Source organism: Antedon mediterranea, chromosome 4, assembly GCF_964355755.1.
Source record: "Antedon mediterranea chromosome 4, ecAntMedi1.1, whole genome shotgun sequence".
NCBI classification, from domain to species: Eukaryota; Metazoa; Echinodermata; class Crinoidea; order Comatulida; family Antedonidae; genus Antedon; species Antedon mediterranea.
In genome coordinates this window covers 36,122,753-36,143,154 of record NC_092673.1, presented here as the reverse complement: position 1 = coordinate 36,143,154, position 20,402 = coordinate 36,122,753, and the positions used below count along the sequence as shown (strand labels likewise).

At 31.6% G+C, this 20,402-nt stretch overlaps 3 protein-coding genes across 6 annotated transcripts; 1 reads left to right on the top strand and 2 right to left on the bottom strand.

The window, feature by feature from the left end:
- LOC140047469 (adipose-secreted signaling protein-like) lies at positions 1–8,862 on the bottom strand. 2 transcript variants are annotated; one of them, XM_072092512.1, is made up of 4 exons: positions 8,732–8,862; positions 6,206–6,445; positions 2,982–3,110; positions 721–2,828 (listed from the first exon to the last, which is right to left on the bottom strand). In XM_072092512.1, the coding sequence occupies exons 1-4, from the start codon at positions 8,802–8,804 to the stop codon at positions 2,713–2,715; spliced, it is 558 nt and encodes a 185-aa protein (XP_071948613.1). In that variant the 5' UTR covers positions 8,805–8,862; the 3' UTR covers positions 721–2,712. The 2 variants fall into 2 exon arrangements, with proteins under 2 accessions (XP_071948614.1, XP_071948613.1); XM_072092513.1 differs by lacking the exons at positions 721–2,828; positions 2,982–3,110 and adding an exon at positions 1–702.
- Positions 8,863–9,008: 146 nt separating this feature from the next.
- On the bottom strand, positions 9,009–16,564 carry LOC140046480 (protein MAK16 homolog B-like). Its single transcript, XM_072091134.1, has 7 exons — positions 16,462–16,564; positions 15,767–15,923; positions 10,348–10,564; positions 9,980–10,109; positions 9,783–9,893; positions 9,604–9,666; positions 9,009–9,473 (listed from the first exon to the last, which is right to left on the bottom strand). The coding sequence occupies exons 1-7, from the start codon at positions 16,474–16,476 to the stop codon at positions 9,306–9,308; spliced, it is 861 nt and encodes a 286-aa protein (XP_071947235.1). The 5' UTR covers positions 16,477–16,564; the 3' UTR covers positions 9,009–9,305.
- A 997-nt stretch (positions 16,565–17,561) lies between these two features.
- Positions 17,562–20,247, top strand: LOC140047467 (ADP-ribosylhydrolase ARH3-like). Of its 3 annotated transcripts, none has more exons than XM_072092506.1 (7): positions 17,562–17,622; positions 18,032–18,230; positions 18,546–18,645; positions 18,751–18,961; positions 19,193–19,395; positions 19,504–19,613; positions 19,798–20,247. In XM_072092506.1, the coding sequence occupies exons 2-7, from the start codon at positions 18,068–18,070 to the stop codon at positions 20,091–20,093; spliced, it is 1,083 nt and encodes a 360-aa protein (XP_071948607.1). In that variant the 5' UTR covers positions 17,562–17,622; positions 18,032–18,067; the 3' UTR covers positions 20,094–20,247. The 3 variants fall into 3 exon arrangements, with proteins under 3 accessions (XP_071948607.1, XP_071948608.1, XP_071948610.1); XM_072092507.1 differs by lacking the exon at positions 17,562–17,622 and adding an exon at positions 17,680–17,798; XM_072092509.1 differs by lacking the exon at positions 17,562–17,622 and adding an exon at positions 17,754–17,772.
- The last annotated feature ends 155 nt before the right edge of the window (positions 20,248–20,402 follow it).

Here is a 20,402-nt window from a genome sequence, read left to right as displayed (position 1 = left end):
TTCTAAATTTCACAATTTGCTGAAAATAATTGTTTTCATTTGGATGTTAAAATCATGTACAGTATTTTTATGGTTTAGCTGAAAAGTAACAATATTATAGCAATACCATTGTACATTACAAGCGTGTTTTTATAAAATCATTACGCTGAAATCTGGCTAGTACAACAAGTAAGATAATTGCTATACCAAATCCAGCACTGCTTTACCAAATATAATCAATTTTATACAACATATTTACCTTCAGAAATTCAAAACTGAAGTCTGGGGAAGTACTGTATTGTTAAATTCATTCCACTTTTTATGTAATAAGACAAAAAATAAAATAAAAAACAGTATAACACATTTGTTTATTTTGTTGTTGAATAAATCGGGTAGTGAATAACAGGACATGAAATAATTGGTATGATTGCAATAAAGTCTATGCAGTGATGATGTACATGTTTTGAAATAACATCCCTCAATGACAACAGAAGAGCAGTTGGAAATCAAGCGTTTATAAAAACTGAGTGAAATACTTGACGAAAGACAGAAGGCTGGCACTTGCAAACAAAAATGAAATGTGCTTGGCATTTTTCCAAGTAGTAAATGATGATAATACTCTTTCACAACAACAGGTACTGTATTTTGCAGCGCTAGTGCTTGCTAGTTCCAAAGGGTCTTTCTGGCAGGATTTTTTCCAGCCCTCAAATACAGCCTCACTACCTAAGCATAATAAAATGAGATTTGATTATTTTAAAAAACATGGGTTTCACATTTAGTAAAAAGTATTTGCAGTTGGTTCATGTGAAAATAAAATAAACAAACCAAAATAGCTTTAATTATATAAACACGATTTGTCTTCGTTTTCATTGTGATAGTTTTATTTCACAATAAATTTGTATTAATGAATAAAATACATGGAGGAAAAATTGAATTCAAATTACATCTCATGTTTGTATTCATCACCAACGTAGCCCTAAATACACTGTACTATATCAATGGCGGATTTAAAGGAATGATGGTGCAAAGGCATCCTCTGCAATATAATTCATTTTATTCTACCATTATCAAATTTTAATCAAATTTTTTTTTATTATACTATATATATATATATATACGACTTTTTCTCATTCTCACAGATTTCCTCATCTTTATCGTTTCAAATTAATTAATTAAATTTCAGTATATTACCGGGCAGTTTAGAATTAGTGTTCTTTGCCTGATTTGTTTATATATATATATTGATAGTTATTTAATAGTATTATTTCAATTATACATATATGCAAAATGGAATAGCCCGCCCCTGTACATTATCTCAGTAATAATACTAATTTGACTAGTTAGCAATGAGTTAATTGCACCTTGAAACACTTGCTAGAATGACAGCATAAAACACCCCTAACCACAAGCTGCAGTAACTATAATAAAATACATGAACTTATGTTTCAATAAAGTTTTAAATATGCTTATCAATGTATTACAGTAATTACTACTCTATTTATCCTACACAATTTGGCACAGTATAAAAAATACAAATTTACAAATAATATCTAAAATTAAATAAGTTAAATTAAATGCGATTGTTTCTCGCCAAAAACAGTTTATATACCAACTACTGTATTTCTTAATTGAAGTTAAAATATTGTATTGTCTACTACCAACCACCCTCATTTTCGACAGTAGATGTTTAGCTTTTTGCTTAATACAGTATGTATTGAGAAAGCCTATTAAAAGTATTATCACTAATAATAATAATAATTGGTATATAAACTGTCTGATTATACAAAACAAGTTCTGTTATAAAAAGAATGAATTTCTGTCACTGGACTATCACTGGTGACATGGATACAAATCTACTGTATCCATGTCACCATGTCACTGGACTATCACTGGTGACATGGCTACAACTCTACTGCATCCATGTCACCATGTCATTGGACTATCACTGGTGACATGGATACAACTCTACTGTATCCATGGTGACATGTCACTGGACTATCACTGGTGACATGGATACAACTCTACTGTATCCATGTCACTGGACTATCACTGGTGACATGGATACAACTCTACTGTCACCATGTCACTGGACTATCACTGGTGACATGGATACAACTCTACTGTATCCATGGTGACATGTCACTGGACTATCACTGGTGACATGGATACAACTCTACTGTATCCATGGTGACATGTCACTGGACTATCACTGGTGACATGGATACAACTCTACTGTATCCATGTCACTGGACTATCACTGGTGACATGGATACAACTCTACTGTCACCATATCACTGGACTATCACTGGTGACATGGATACAACTCCACTGTATCCATGTCACCATGTCACTGGACTATCACTGGTGACATGGATACAACTCCACTGTATCCATGTCACCATGTCACTGGACTATCACTGGTGACATGGATACAATTCTACTGTATCCATGTCACCATGTCACTGGACTATCACTGGTGACATGGATACAACTCTACTGTATCCACTGTGAATGAATATCATCCACTTTCTGGGACAAATAAAATCTGAATCAAACCTGATAGTACATCCACTATTCACATTCCTACTAAAACTGTCTGTACTAATTAATTTAACATAATAAAATGTCTTGGAATGTAATTCAGACAATAATGAATTAGTAAAGACTGCTACTGACGTCCATTATTGTCATATTACAACATAGCTAGGCCTGTATTATCTGGTTGTGTTGATTTCACTCAAAGCCCTTCCAGTCACTGTCTTCAGATGCTGACCCAGCTTCTGCTATTGGGTTTAACAATCCTAAACAGTGAATACCCTCTTTTAATAACGGATGGCCTTGCTCTTTATCTATTCACAAATGTAAATAATGGTTCATTTTTATCAAATTATAATAGAAGTAGTAATAGTCTGCTTTGTTTTATTTGTTGATTAAAAAAGTGTTCATATTAAAAATATATTGATATAAAAAGATACAGTATATTGATATAAAAAGATATATACCCATGACTCTTGCATGAACAACTAAGATCACTTTGTTGTTGTTGTCCAATTTGCTTGATAACTGAATCTGTTCAGACCATACTCCCTCTTTATGAGCGTGGATCTCCATTACAATATCGTGTCCACATCCTAGAGCAAAATACAATTTTGGAATAATTAGTCTACATGATGTGAATATATTCGTACATTTTGGTACGTACTAACCACATATAGCATGCAAAGCCAATTTCCCCACTAGGTCATAAACAAATAATGGCAACGACCAATAATGGCAACAAAAAGAAAACAAAATTATAAAGAATAAGAACCAAACTATATCAACACATCTAAATATGCTATCCAAAATAGTATAAGTATACATGTATATTCAATACATGTTTTATCAACTATGACACTGTACAGTACTTGGTTATGTATTTATGCATTTAGTATATTAATCAAATTCATTTATGAATTACTATCAGTATAAATTACCATGAGGCAGTGGACAGAAAACATTGCCTTTTTACTGTAGAATTATTATACGATATATTGTGTTGTGCTACATGGCAAAGGAAAGTATGAGAATCAACTTGATTTTGTTTTAATAAACAATTTATAAATCTTCCAAAAGAAAATATCAGACATACATCTTTTGCATTTCATGTGTATTTATGATCCAAAAATAAAGGCTGCCCTGCTATGATACACTTTATTTATGATCCAAAAATAAAGGCTACCTTATGATACACTTTGTTTATGATCTAAAAATAAAGGCTGCCCTATGATACACTTTATTTATGATCCAAAAATAAAGGCTGCCCTATGATACACTTTGTTTATGATCCAAAAATAAAGGCTGCCCTATGATACACTTTGTTTATGATCCAAAAATAAAGGCTGCCCTATGATACACTTTATTTATGATCCAAAAAATAAAGGCTGCCCTATGATACACTTTTTTTTAAATTATAATTTTCATTCAGTCTCAATGTTTTAGTTTTAACATATTAATACACTGCAAAACAAACTAGTTAAGTAAGAAAATTAATAAATTAGAATTTCTTACGATTGCGTCGTTTTTACATTGGAAATTGAAAATCGACAGGAAACCGGTTGAAAAAAGCTAAATGTCAAAACGACATAACGCAAGTAGAAATCGCCGTAGTACAAGTGTTTGACAGGAAACCAATGACTGAAGCTTCCGTCTGTTACGTCGATATTCGACGATTCGACAGGAAACCGGTGAATTTCTGGATGAACATGTCTTACGATGCGATTTTATACCCTTCCGCTTACGCTTGAAGTCAACTTTTGTAAGAGTAAGCGCAAGGATCGTAAGAACCAGCTAATCAGTGACGAGGATTATGTGACGTTGGCAAGAAGGTCAAAGCTTAGAAAGGTGAAAGAAAGTAGAAAGTACCGTATATAAGAATTGTTGACAATAAATGATACGTAAATAAACCTGAACCACGATGTTGTTCAATTCGTGATAGAATGTAATAATTTAGGTGGATGAAATACAAAATGGATGTGAGAACTATACAAAATTGTCTTGCTTGTTACTTATTATAATTATATAAACATAGTAAAAATACGATATAATGGGTAAAAATAATACACACAGACAGACTAAATTAATAATAATAAAATGTTAGAGAACAGTGTCATCATCAGGATCATCAGGATAACAATACGTTTCACCTGGCATATAGTTTGCATTCAAAAGTAGGTGGGGAAAAATTACGTAATGATTTTGTTTTAATTGTATGATGAAGGTATGTTGGGTAATAAATTAATAATATATATTTATTAAATTCACCGTAGTGTTTGCTTGAATCTAAACATAATTTATAGGCATATGATAATTTGATGATGAAAATAAATAATTATTAGCCTACATCATTTGAATTATCTATTTATAAAAAAAAGAAATGAAAACCGGGTAAAAAAAACCTAATAGATAAACTGTACTGTATATAAACAACATCGTAGGCAAGTCATGATATTCAACGTTCATCAAATAAAGATCATCATCATCAGGAATAAAAAATAATTCGAAGAACAGACAATTATAACAACAGTCTAATCATAAACAATAAGCCATGCAGGGTGGTACAAAGAAAATCAAAACAAAAGGCGGCAGACACAAAAGTAAAACTCCGATAAACAAGCTCTCCTGGGTGGGTAAAATCATGGGATTGTTTAAGCCGCTCATAAAATAATTCTCAGAATAAAAAGATTAAATTTGTCGGCAACTTATCAAAAGAAGAACTGATAAACATTTTAATTAAGATTATGTAAAAAAATACGTCATAGCCTCACTGCACTGTTTATGTTTTAGAAAATGGCCTCCTCTATTCGCGCGGAATTTATGAGCCAATCAGAAATCATTTCTTGTTATCACGTCATATGTGTTGTAATCGCAAGGAAAAATTTCAACTCGACGTAAGGGCAAGAAGGACAGACTTTGCGATAAATTCAACTTTCATAACGACGGAATCAGCACATGTAATAATCTAAATTTGTGCGGTCCAACGTGATTATGACAATTTTGTGTCGACGTTAGTTTTTGGTCAACTGATCGGAACGCAAGCGTAATCGTAAGAAAACGACGCAATCGTAAGCGGAAGCAAGTCTTACGTCGACTGGAAACCACGCTTTACTGGCATCTTAGCTGAGATGTTTTTACTGGATGCAGACATTATTTATTTGAGGCTGGCAGGAGTGACATTAAAACTTAGTTTGCCATATTTCAGGTCGAGATATTCATTTGCATCAGGACCCAACTTTTTTTTTATATTTAAGGAAACCAGAGATGTTTGACGTATCATTTTTGCCAAGCGATTCTTTTGTTGGATACAATTTAATGAAATTATTATTATTATTATTATTATTATTATTATTTATTGCCAAAAACCAGTTACAAACAAACAAAAACACAGAAACTAAGGGAGTAGGTAGGAACCTAAAAGTGAACCTAATCACTATAACAAGAGTTCAGGTTCCGTACTCCCAAAGTAACAACAATGATATATAATAAACTATATAAAAATATTTAAATAACAAATAGACGAATCTATCAGTGTCAATATAAAATAAACGGATAAAATACGCAAAGTAGTGAGCAATCATGTTGGCAACCATGTCCGGTTCATACTGACCATCTGAACTAGACATGAAGTAGACAGAAAACTAATTAAAAACAAAACACATAAAGGGAAATAAATAAAACAAGTGCATACCATTTTGAGATGTATAGATATTACGAACTCTGAGCAATATTTGTTGATCTGTAGGCACTTCAATATCATCTTTAATAGAATCTTCTATAGTAAAACTAGCTTCATACTTGTGTTGACTTAGTAAAAAACCCACATTTATATCGATTGCACCATTATTCTCTCGGGATACTAAAATATCTGGTTCGTGCACATCTTCTGGAAAGCGAACCTTGGACGTAGTTCGTAGTCGACCTTTCTTACCTAACATTGGATTATTTAATAAAAATAACATTTTAACGGTATATATACATATATATGTCTGTTTTATAAAAACAATTTATATTTATAAATATGGCAAAATAATAATAAATAATAAAATTGGACTCAGATTTGTGCAAAATCAAGAAGTACAGCCTCGCTTCCCTGTTTCAGATACCGTGGTACGACCATTATTAATAGCTGCTGCTGGTAGTTAGCACTACATATTCAATCGAGAAGCGTAACCAACAGCGTTTTCAGGAAATTTCAGGACACCATGTTAATTTAAAAATTCCTGTACAGAGGGTCTTATGAGAAAACAAATTACTGTATTTAAAATGTTCTTAAGTAAAAACAAATTATTTTATTTATTTGTTTTTATTTCGATTTTTGTCTGAAAATACTGACTTGTGAAACACATATAGAAATCGATTTGCAGACTGCAAACATCCGATAAGAAAGACCTAAGTTATCGTTACCGTATTTGGCTATATGGGGCGGGCGGTATGTATGGATTTCGAATCAACCAATGATCATTTTGTTTCAAAATGAAAAAGATTGAGTACGTACAGTGCTGAATGTACGATCGAGACTGAACAACTGTTAAAATATAAAATCGTGTTGCCAAGTTGTTTTGTTTATTAGGCCTAATTGTTTAGTCCTGGCCTAGGCTTCCTTCGTAGGCCTACTCAACTGGTACGTATGACCTGCCAAATAAAAAGCCAATAAGGTACATACCACCAGCGGTACACAACAGAGCTACACACCTACCACACAGGGACAGGGTCTGGGCTGGGTGGGAATTAAATCAAATTATCTCCACATAATAAATGATCCATTCAATGTTTGATTTGCGGAGAAGGCAGCCTATCATATTTAGACGAGTTTTCATGTTCTTGGGAAAAATCCGATCAATCATTTCTAGCCTTTAGAAACGTTCATCAATGTACCCAACACATACTGTCTAAACGTAACATAGCGCATGCGCATCGTCTTAGTTGTTGAGTCTTTGAAATTCTGAAATATGAATATTAAAACTGCATACGAGTGAGTAGCCAATGGCATGTGGCTGAAACTAGTCAACTGGATAATCGTATGCACCAAGGATTCTTGGTGTCAAACCATGTGATTTGTACGTGTTTTCCCAAACGGAGTATCTAAAATCAAGTAGTATACGTATGAAACGCCATATGTGCCAAAATATTTATCTCTTTTACTAATATTAAGACTAAGCATTGTATGTCATCGATCAAAGATGTCATTCTTTTTGTGAAAATGGCGTATTGTCTTAAAATAATAAAAAATTAAGAGTAGCATCTAGGAGAGGTTTAGTAGAGGAAGAGCCAATAATTGTTGTTTGGGTGTTAGTTATCCAATATCATAATTAAAAATATATATAGATGGGCAGCTGTATGTATTGTAGCCGCTTACTCTACTCTACACTGACTGAACACTAATTATTAAAGTCTAACCTGTCCTAGAGCTTTAAATTTCTACCTGGCCTAGGCTGAGCCTACTACACTAGGCCTAATACTACACTAGACTAGGCCTACTAGGCTAGGCATACCATCATGACCCATCATGGATCATACTCAATACTACGGTACCACCATTACTCTAGCCTACTTAGCAAGTAGGTAGCTAGCCAGGCCCGAGGGTAAAAAGCGGGATTTCCCCGGTGAATGTGGTGGGTCTTTTTAAACAACAAAAAATACTAGCAAGGCCTACTAGGCTAGGCCCAGATTAGGCCAAGTTGAGCCGCCGCCATAAAAACGTTATTTTCTATGAAACGCCGGTGCTTGTTTCTATTCAATAGAAGTTCTATATTCAAAAGTTTATATATCATGATTTTAGTATATATTATTAAATATTACAATTACAAATCTGACTTGTATGTAGATTCCAAAATATAAGGTCTAAAACATCACCAAAAATGATAGTTTTTAGCCAAAAATGACATAAACATGTAATTTATTTTCATGACACAACAAACCTAAAGCATGAACTTATGTACTACTAGGACACTACTAACCACTCTAATCACTACGCGAAATGTCCTAAAAGACGCACTGGGCGTTTCATAGAAATTACCGGCGGCTCAACCGATCATACTCCCCGCTAGCTAGGCACCTTGGCCTAACTAGCCTAGCCCTCCTACTAGTCTAGGCGCGATAGCCTTGGCCTAGCTGGTATCTTTAAAAATGAATAGCCAGATTAAGCCTTGGCGAATAAAACTGAGCTACAGTATCCTTAATTGTTAAATAATTAACCATAAATAATAAATTCTACCTTCTCTCTTTACTACACCAGCAACCGTTGATTTTGTCGGAGACTGATCACTCAATGTATTCGCCTCCGCCATATTCTTGACTGTTCATCAACATCCCCCTCTCTCTCTCAGCTCTCTCTCTCCTCTCATCAGCTCTCGAGAGACGCGTCGTACGAGCGATGGTTCACTTATTTAATTGTAGAGGGCGGTAGCAAATACAGTACACTACTTTGTTTTTTAATATCAAAAAAGATAAGTCAGACTTGTCAATCAGCCTTGATAAGATCTTTACGAGAAAAGCTACAATTATATGAACAATTCATCTTTGCTTTCGTCCCCATCCTGCTAACTTTAATTATGGTATGCAACATGTGTAATGCTGTACTTAAATTATTTTATTGAAAAATTAAGATTCATGGTCAAATGGGAGTAATTTCAACAAAAGAAAAGGGTCTGGACTAAAGAAATTAGACTTAGATTACATTGATTTTCACAATACAGATTGGTTTATGAACATGGAAGTTGGAACACTCAAAATACTCACAATCGATGCCATTGTATTAACTAATATCAACTACAGTATTTAATAAATGTTCATGATTTTAGAGTTAGTTTTGATGTTGATGGCTGATCAAGTTCTTTTTCATATTCTATTTCAACTCGTGGTCTTTTCTTTTTGAACATTTTTTTCACACTTTTCTTTTGCTCTTCATCTGAACTACTTGAATTATCATCGCTTATGTTGTGGAGTTTGTCCATCTCCTGCAAAAAAATACAAATATTGATTTATGCACAAATTGAATATACTTTTAAATACCAAATGCATCTGCATCTACTTACATAACAAATTAATAATAAAATGATTATTATTATATCATGTGTTCCAACTCACCTCAAAGTCACTTAAATCACTTTCTTCAAAGTCACCTTCTGCCACATATTCTACTTCAGGTTCCTAAAGTAACAAGCATTTTTATCAATGTTAATCCAACTCAACTTTTCTAATTTCTTAACACTATCAAACATATATTCAGGTGTAAAGATCCAAGAAAGGCGATTAAATGACATTACCTCTTCCTCATATTCTTCTTCTTGTTCTCCTTCCACTTCACTTTCATCTTCTTCCTGAGCATCTAACGCCTTATCAAATGCATGTGCTGGGAAATTGTATATATCGCCATACTGCAAAAAAAGACCAGTCACACATATACATGGTGTTCTATGTGAAATATAAAAAGCAGGCCTACACACGGAACAATAATACTCACAGTTCCTTTTTTAAGTCGTTCCAAGAGCTCTTTCTCAATAGCATTATCAAGCTGTGCTGCAACCAAAGCCTTTTGTTCCCTACGTTCCTCTCGTCTTTCTACTTTACGGCTTATTGGAACAAGTTTTCTCCTGTAAAAATATCAAAATATCTGAAATCATGTGAACTCGACAAAATGTATTATATTATGATATGGACTACAGTACATGCTTGGTTTTAATTGGGCTGACTATATTTAGCTTTATAGACAACCTAAATGTTATTTATCATATATATTATTACATGTTGTTACTAATTCTAATTTTTTGCTATTATACCATTGAAATTTGCACATCATTTTCTGTTCAGTTTGATCCAATTTTAACTTACTGTCTTTTTAAAACAAGTTTTCTCATACGTATCAAGTATTGTGTGATTTTCGTAAAACGCTGTTTACACTTGTGTTTGATGAAATTTGGCCAGTATCGTAGCTGATCATCTATTTGTTGTAAGGCCTTCTCATAATTCTTTGATAACTTAACCTTTTCCCATAACTTTGATGGAAATGCTGCTCTCTCTATTGTTTTCATGTACAAAAAGCAAACACCTATCAACATAAAACATATAATGCATATAATGTCAAACACCTATCAACATAAAACATATAATCCATATAATGTCAAACACCTATCAACATAAAACATATAATCCATATAATGTCAAACACCTATCAACATAAAACATATAATCCATATAATGTCAAACACCTATCAACATAAAACATATAATCCATATAATGTCAAACACATATCAACATAAAACATATAATCCATATAATGTCAAACACCTATCAACATAAAACATATAATCCATATAATGTCAAACACCTATCAACATAAAACATATAATCCATATAATGTCAAACACCTATCAACATAAAACATATAATCCATATAATGTCAAACACCTATCAACATAAAACATATAATGCATATAATGTCAAACACCTATCAACATAAAACATATAATGCATATAATGTCAAACACCTATCAACATAAAACATATAATCCATATAATGTCAAACACCTATCAACATAAAACATATAATCCATATAATGTCAAACACCTATCAACATAAAACATATAATCCATATAATGTCAAACACCTATCAACATAAAACATATAATCCATATAATGTCAAACACCTATCAACATAAAACATATAATCCATATAATGTCAAACACCTATCAACATAAAACATATAATCCATATAATGTCAAACACCTATCAACATAAAACATATAATCCATATAATGTCAAACACCTATCAACATAAAACATATAATCCATATAATGTCAAACACCTATCAACATAAAACATATAATGCATATAATGTCAAACACCTATCAACATAAAACATATAATCCATATAATGTCAAACACCTATCAACATAAAACATATAATGCATATAATGTCAAACACCTATCAACATAAAACATATAATCCATATAATGTCAAACACCTATCAACATAAAACATATAATCCATATAATGTCAAACACCTATCAACATAAAACATATAATCCATATAATGTCAAACACCTATCAACATAAAACATATAATCCATATAATGTCAAACACCTATCAACATAAAACATATAATCCATATAATGTCAAACACCTATCAACATAAAACATATAATCCATATAATGTCAAACACCTATCAACATAAAACATATAATGCATATAATGTCAAACACCTATCAACATAAAACATATAATCCATATAATGTCAAACACCTATCAACATAAAACATATAATCCATATAATGTCAAACACCTATCAACATAAAACATATAATCCATATAATGTCAAACACCTATCAACATAAAACATATAATCCATATAATGTCAAACACCTATCAACATAAAACATATAATCCATATGTCAAACACCTATCAACATAAAACATATAATCCATATAATGTCAAACACCTATCAACATAAAACATATAATCCATATAATGTCAAACACCTATCAACATAAAACATATAATCCATATAATGTCAAACACCTATCAACATAAAACATATAATCCATATAATGTCAAACACCTATCAACATAAAACATATAATCCATATAATGTCAAACACCTATCAACATAAAACATATAATCCATATAATGTCAAACACCTATCAACATAAAACATATAATCCATATAATGTCAAACACCTATCAACATAAAACATATAATCCATATAATGTCAAACACCTATCAACATAAAACATATAATGTCATTATAATGTCAAACACATATCAACATAAAACATATAATCCATATAATGTCAAACACCTATCAACATAAAACATATAATCCATATAATGTCAAACACCTATCAACATAAAACATATAATCCATATAATGTCAAACACCTATCAACATAAAACATATAATCCATATAATGTCAAACACATATCAACATAAAACATATAATCCATATAATGTCAAACACCTATCAACATAAAACATATAATCCATATAATGTCAAACACCTATCAACATAAAACATATAATCCATATAATGTCAAACACCTATCAACATAAAACATATAATCCATATAATGTCAAACACCTATCAACATAAAACATATAATCCATATAATGTCAAACACCTATCAACATAAAACATATAATCCATATAATGTCAAACACCTATCAACATAAAACATATAATCCATATAATGTCAAACACCTATCAACATAAAACATATAATCCATATAATGTCAAACACCTATCAACATAAAACATATAATCCATATAATGTCAAACACCTATCAACATAAAACATATAATCCATATAATGTCAAACACATATCAACATAAAACATATAATCCATATAATGTCAAACACCTATCAACATAAAACATATAATCCATATAATGTCAAACACCTATCAACATAAAACATATAATCCATATAATGTCAAACACCTATCAACATAAAACATATAATCCATATAATGTCAAACACCTATCAACATAAAACATATAATCCATATAATGTCAAACACCTATCAACATAAAACATATAATCCATATAATGTCAAACACCTATCAACATAAAACATATAATCCATATAATGTCAAACACCTATCAACATAAAACATATAATCCATATAATGTCAAACACCTATCAACATAAAACATATAATCCATATAATGTCAAACACCTATCAACATAAAACATATAATGCATATAATGTCAAACACCTATCAACATAAAACATATAATCCATATAATGTCAAACACCTATCAACATAAAACATATAATCCATATAATGTCAAACACCTATCAACATAAAACATATAATCCATATAATGTCAAACACCTATCAACATAAAACATATAATCCATATAATGTCAAACACCTATCAACATAAAACATATAATCCATATAATGTCAAACACCTATCAACATAAAACATATAATCCATATAATGTCAAACACCTATCAACATAAAACATATAATGCATATAATGTCAAACACCTATCAACATAAAACATATAATCCATATAATGTCAAACACCTATCAACATAAAACATATAATCCATATAATGTCAAACACCTATCAACATAAAACATATAATGCATATAATGTCAAACACCTATCAACATAAAACATATAATCCATATAATGTCAAACACCTATCAACATAAAACATATAATCCATATAATGTCAAACACCTATCAACATAAAACATATAATCCATATAATGTCAAACACATATCAACATAAAACATATAATCCATATAATGTCAAACACCTATCAACATAAAACATATAATCCATATAATGTCAAACACCTATCAACATAAAACATATAATCCATATAATGTCAAACACCTATCAACATAAAACATATAATCCATATAATGTCAAACACCTATCAACATAAAACATATAATCCATATAATGTCAAACACCTATCAACATAAAACATATAATCCATATAATGTCAAACACCTATCAACATAAAACATATAATCCATATAATGTCAAACACATATCAACATAAAACATATAATCCATATAATGTCAAACACCTATCAACATAAAACATATAATCCATATAATGTCAAACACCTATCAACATAAAACATATAATCCATATAATGTCAAACACCTATCAACATAAAACATATAATCCATATAATGTCAAACACCTATCAACATAAAACATATAATCCATATAATGTCAAACACCTATCAACATAAAACATATAATCCATATAATGTCAAACACCTATCAACATAAAACATATAATCCATATAATGTCAAACACCTATCAACATAAAACATATAATCCATATAATGTCAAACACCTATCAACATAAAACATATAATCCATATAATGTCAAACACCTATCAACATAAAACATATAATGCATATAATGTCAAACACCTATCAACATAAAACATATAATCCATATAATGTCAAACACCTATCAACATAAAACATATAATCCATATAATGTCAAACACCTATCAACATAAAACATATAATCCATATAATGTCAAACACCTATCAACATAAAACATATAATCCATATAATGTCAAACACCTATCAACATAAAACATATAATCCATATAATGTCAAACACCTATCAACATAAAACATATAATCCATATAATGTCAAACACCTATCAACATAAAACATATAATGCATATAATGTCAAACACCTATCAACATAAAACATATAATCCATATAATGTCAAACACCTATCAACATAAAACATATAATGCATATAATGTCAAACACCTATCAACATAAAACATATAATCCATATAATGTCAAACACCTATCAACATAAAACATATAATCCATATAATGTCAAACACCTATCAACATAAAACATATAATCCATATAATGTCAAACACCTATCAACATAAAACATATAATGTCATTATTACAGTATTATTATTAAAGCACCTAAATACTTCTTGCTCTTTACATTGTAACTACGAAAGTGTATAATCTACTAAACTAACCGTTTTCTTCACGGATTGTTGCATATTGACTGTTAGCAACAGGGCAGGCTGATCGATTACATAAACCTGTTAAGTTATACTCATTACAGCAAAACTGAAAGTGTATAATCTACTAAACTAACCGTTTTCTTCACGGATTGTTGCATATTGACTGTTAGCAAGAGGGCAGGCTGATCGGTTACATAAACCTGTTAAGTTATACTCATTACGGCAAAACTGAAAGTGTATAATCTACTAAACTAACCGTTTTCTTCACGGATTGTTGCATATTGACTGTTAGCAACAGGGCAGGCTGATCGATTACATAAACCTGTTAAGTTATACTCATTACGGCAAAACTGAAAGTGTATAATCTACTAAACTAACCGTTTTCTTCACGGATTGTTGCATATTGACTGTTAGCAAGAGGGCAGGCTGATCGGTTACATAAACCTGTTAAGTTATACTCATTACGGCAAAACTGAAAGTGTATAATCTACTAAACTAACCGTTTTCTTCACGGATTGTTGCATATTGACTGTTAGCAACAGGGCAGGCTGATCGATTACATAAACCTGTTAAGTTATACTCATTACGGCAAAACTGAAAGTGTATAATCTACTAAACTAACCGTTTTCTTCACGGATTGTTGCATATTGACTGTTAGCAAGAGGGCAGGCTGATCGGTTACATAAACCTGTTAAGTTATACTCATTACGGCAAAACTGAAAGTGTATAATCTACTAAACTAACCGTTTTCTTCACGGATTGTTGCATATTGACTGTTAGCAAGAGGGCAGGCTGATCGGTTACATAAACCTGTTAAGTTATACTCATTACGGCAAAACTGTGTTGTTTTCGAATTCACTTTGTATGAGCAGAATGTGGTGTTAATAATACTCCATATGACCTGTGACAAGACAACAGTAATTATTTTAAAAAAAAATAATGAATTCATTTCATTTTTATTCATACAACATAATTATTGTCTGGCTAACTGAACCAGAAAAAGACAATCTAAAACTAAATTGGATACAGTTTTGGTAAAGTTTTAATGAAACTGGCTCATTTCGGTGGTTAGCCACTTTTCTTTGTTTTTAATTAAATCATAAATGCAATTTGTGATTTAAAATGCAAATAAATCTAAGTCAAGAGAAAGTGTTTGAAGTTGTTGTGTATAAAATTAATTTACCTACTACTATAGGCTAATAACATACAATAATATTGCCGGGTTGAATTGTTCCTGGGACGAATCGACCCAGGGTCAGGCTCCCTAGTTCCTAATCCTACACAAGGAAGGACGGACTTCTAGTCCTCCGAGGACTAGGCCTAGCCTAGCCTAGAATTTAAATTCTAGATGCCTAGATAGTGATATTATAAGAAATTAGAAATTAAACTAATATTGAAATCAATGTTTAAATGAAGATCCCAAATAAAGAAATACTTACATCGTCATGTTGCATTTTGAAGGAAAAAAGTGTTCACACAACGTGTATTAACACATGGGTGCTGCTGCTGCTAATCTGCTGCCACCACTCACTGTACACACGTCACGCGATTTTTGCATTGGAAAGTCTCTCTGTGTACTTTTTAGAGCATGGGTGCCTGCCCGCCCTAGCGGATGTACCAACCAAGGTGCTTAACAGTCATTGATTTAAATAGAATGATAGTATATTTTGCAATTATATAACATCTCATGAAAAATATCTAATAACATACTAGTGTGCATTAAAAAATTGAAAATAGAAAAATTATTTTACCACCATGTTAGGACCAACCAAGGTGCTGAGTCCTGGCTTTGTTTGTATCAACCTGTTAGCGGCGGTAATTATTGCTGTTGGTTTCGATTGAATAAAATAAAATAACTAAAATAAAATTAGTTCACAAAGAAATGTTTACAGCAAAAATCATCCATGTTACCAAGCATGGCTTAGTATTCAATTAATCTTTCATTGGTCTAATTTATATAAAAATAGAAATTCTTTGTTAATACACGTGCAGTTTGAAATACAATGTTTAAAACAATAAAAAGTACAGATTCTTTGCCATTGCCGCATATTAATCTACGCCCGGTCAAGTAATATTTATGATATAAATTACTATAAAATACATGTTATACAATGTCAAATTCAACTACCTGTAATATTTATTTTTTCTATTAGAAAAAAGTTGACTATTGCAATATTAATGAACTATCCTAACAACAATACGCCAGGCAGTTGATGCGAAGAACTGTCTATTTGTCATTTTTTTACTAAATAATTGCATATTGAACGATTTAAAAAATCATGATCCAAATAGCATTTAAAACATGATGTTAGCATGTACTTGATAATCATGAGAACCCTACCGGTGGCCCACCAGGCTATAGCTCTGTCTACGCTATCAATTACGTGACAAAAAATGTTATGTGCCATATAGGGACATGATGATGTCATATCACGACCATATTTGGGCATATCGCACTTTTTTATCAAACTCGGGATCAAACTAGTGACCGTCACAAATCATCCCGACGTATACGGCGCCCTACCGCACGGAACAAAATTACTGTTGCAAGGGAAAACCCCGGATTGCTCATTCTGATATCTTTCACAAATACACTTATAGTAGGACAACTAGGCATATTTAAACACTAATCATTTTTCTACCAACCAAGAGAGGAATATTTAATTGGAGGAATATTCTAAAAAATATTTTAGAAAATTTGAATTCTAATGAAAATTTGGATTAGCCTAGCTAGAGAGGTGGCCTAGCTAGTAAGGCCTACTACCACCACTACTAAGTACTACCTACTGAACTCTACTACTTATTATCTAGTAGTACTACAGACAGTACTAGTGTAGTACTAACCTAATTATAGGCCCTAGCCTGGTGATATATTCTGTCAGTTTTTGTTATTATATAATATCATAACTCAGGCTGCATGTCATAAGTATATTTGCTGTAGTGTGTGTAGTAGTAAATCTATTGTTTGTTTGAATTAACAGTTTGTTGCATCTTCTTTGTTTTTTAAAGAAATTTTTTAAGCTGAATTTGGTGAGGTGGTTTGGGATGTCTGCAACTGCAGCATGGGGACACAAGTTAAAGGCTCGCTTTCAGGGTTGTTTGGCAGCTGCAGTTGCTGGCGACTGCCTTGGTGCTCCGTTTGAAGTATGTGGTGTTGAAAGTGTCAACAAGGTTATCAAGTTTGAAGAGGAGTTGAGTTTTGATTCTAGTACGTTCCAAATGATTCATGCATCCTTCTCATCTTTAAGTTGAATTGTAAAAATAGAAAATCCACTTCAGTGGGCAGTTCATACATAAAATAGAAAATCCACTTCAGTGGGTTAGGGTTAGGGTTAGGGTTCATACATATAAAATGAACATAATAGAATAAGTAAATAATACTGTGAGTGAACAACAACAATCACTTCTATAATAATAAACCATTAAATTGAACCTAATAAATTGTATACTTGCACTCCTGCATTATGGTACTGATATATCTATGTGTCCAGCATTTGTGAGTGTGTTTTTTCTGCATTTACAGAGAAACTAAAGTTTACAGATGATACAGCTATGGCCAGGTCAGTTGCTCAGTCCCTCATAGAGAGTACATGCAAGTTTAATGCACGGGATATGGCTAAAAGGTAGCACAATCTATTCAACATTATAATTATTATGTTTCATATTTATTGTTCCATTCAATTTCTGTGCTGCATATATCATTTTGAATTTCCTAATCAAAATTGCAGATTCAATGATGAATACGTAAAGGAGAACTGGAGAGGGTATGGAGCAAATGTAACAGATATATTTCAAAGATTAGCGGACCCTGCATTAACCAATATTTATCATCCAGCAACAACACAATTTAATGGGAGTGGATCTTATGGGAATGGTGGAGCAATGAGAGTAGCACCAGTTGCTCTTGCTTTCTACAATAACTTTGAAACTATGAAACAGGTAGGTTCAATGACCAACTTTGTGGATTTTCAAAATTGTTGATATAAAGTTTGCGGTACACCACGTGTATTAGTTCTGAAAATAACTGTTGAGTTTCTCGATGTTTCGATCAATATGCTTTGATCAACAAGAATTCAAACTAAACATGATTCCACATTTCATATTTAAAATGGCGATACTGTCAAGTGGCAAAAAAGGTTCAATAATTTTAACAAATGATCTACTACATAGGTTGCTGTTGACTCTGCCCGTTTAACACATTCTAACAGCTTAGGATATAATGGTGCATTGTTACTATGCTGTGCAATCCACAATGTGCTTCACATTGACAATGGAACGGATATCGATACAGATAAACTTGTTGATGGATTAATTGATATAATGAAACATGTTGAAGGAGGAGCAGAAGAAGTCAGCGAAGCTACAAAATCAAGGTATAATTATTACTTCTGTTCTACTTCAGTAAAATAAATTATTAAATAAAATATTATCTTTATGTCTAAAATTACTGATTGCATTATTTTCTATTGTTTTTAAAATAGATTTGATGAGCGTGTTTCTGAGGAAGCAGTATATGCAAACAAGTTGAAAATTGTAAAAGAATTTTTGAAAAGGAATAATGTAGAAAATAAAGAGGTGGTTGAACAACTTGGTATGTAATATTCTAAAGGATGTCATACACTGTTTATGGTGTATAGAATGAGAAATATGTAAAGTTTAAAATAAAAAGTGGTTGAACAACTTGGTATGTAATATTCTAAAGGGAAAGGATGTCATACACTGTTGATGGTGTATAGAATGAGAAATATGTAAAGTTTAATTTCATATTTTTACAGGCAATGGCATAGCAGCACATCAATCTGTAGTTACAGCAATCTTCTGTTTCTTGCGATCAGTTAAACACATTGAAAGTATTCCAACAGATAATGGCCTTGTGCGTACCATACTTTACGCCATTACAATGGATGGAGATACAGATACAATAGCAACAATGGCCGGTGCTATTGGTGGAGCTTATTATGGATTGGAGTTTGTGCCAAAGAAATGGCAGGAAATATGTGAAGGCATTGATTACGCTATAAAGCAAGGAGAAGAACTATTTACACTAAATAAGGACTTGAGTAAAGCATAGACTAGCAGCAATGCCAAAATCCTTATAAAGACAAGAAGAATTATTATAAACTGCTACCAAGATAAAAGTCATAACTCATGTTATATGTAAACAATATGTGTAAAGTTTAGTAACATCAATATTTTATTGCAAATGTACAGTGTAATCATGACAATTTAAAATTATTATTTTTGTAATCAACTCTTTTTTAATCAACATTTTATCAATGTTTCCAATCATCAATGATACTAGATTATATTTAAATCGCATATCATTATATTATAGTGAGAAAAAAACCATTTTTGAAAGTAAATGTTAAAATGATAAACT

Bases quoted from the DNA above. Each gene is read 5' to 3' on its own strand.
- LOC140046480 (XM_072091134.1), bottom strand. The intron at 10,110-10,347 runs GTAAGTTAAAAT...ATATTTTTACAG, and splicing joins AAACTTGTTTTAAAAAGACA to GAGAAAACTTGTTCCAATAA. The intron at 9,474-9,603 runs GTGAGTTGGAAC...ATTTTTTTGCAG, and splicing joins GTGATTTAAGTGACTTTGAG to GAGATGGACAAACTCCACAA.
- LOC140047469 (XM_072092512.1), bottom strand. From the start codon at position 8,804: ATGGCGGAGGCGAATACATTGAGTGATCAGTCTCCGACAAAATCAACG. The intron at 6,446-8,731 runs GTAGAATTTATT...ATCCAATGTTAG, and splicing joins TGGTGTAGTAAAGAGAGAAG to GTAAGAAAGGTCGACTACGA. The intron at 2,829-2,981 runs GTATATATCTTT...ATTTGTGAATAG, and splicing joins TGTTCATGCAAGAGTCATGG to ATAAAGAGCAAGGCCATCCG.
- LOC140047467 (XM_072092506.1), top strand. From the start codon at position 18,068: ATGTCTGCAACTGCAGCATGGGGACACAAGTTAAAGGCTCGCTTTCAG. The intron at 18,231-18,545 runs GTACGTTCCAAA...CTGCATTTACAG, and splicing joins GGAGTTGAGTTTTGATTCTA to AGAAACTAAAGTTTACAGAT. The intron at 19,614-19,797 runs GTATGTAATATT...ATATTTTTACAG, and splicing joins AGAGGTGGTTGAACAACTTG to GCAATGGCATAGCAGCACAT.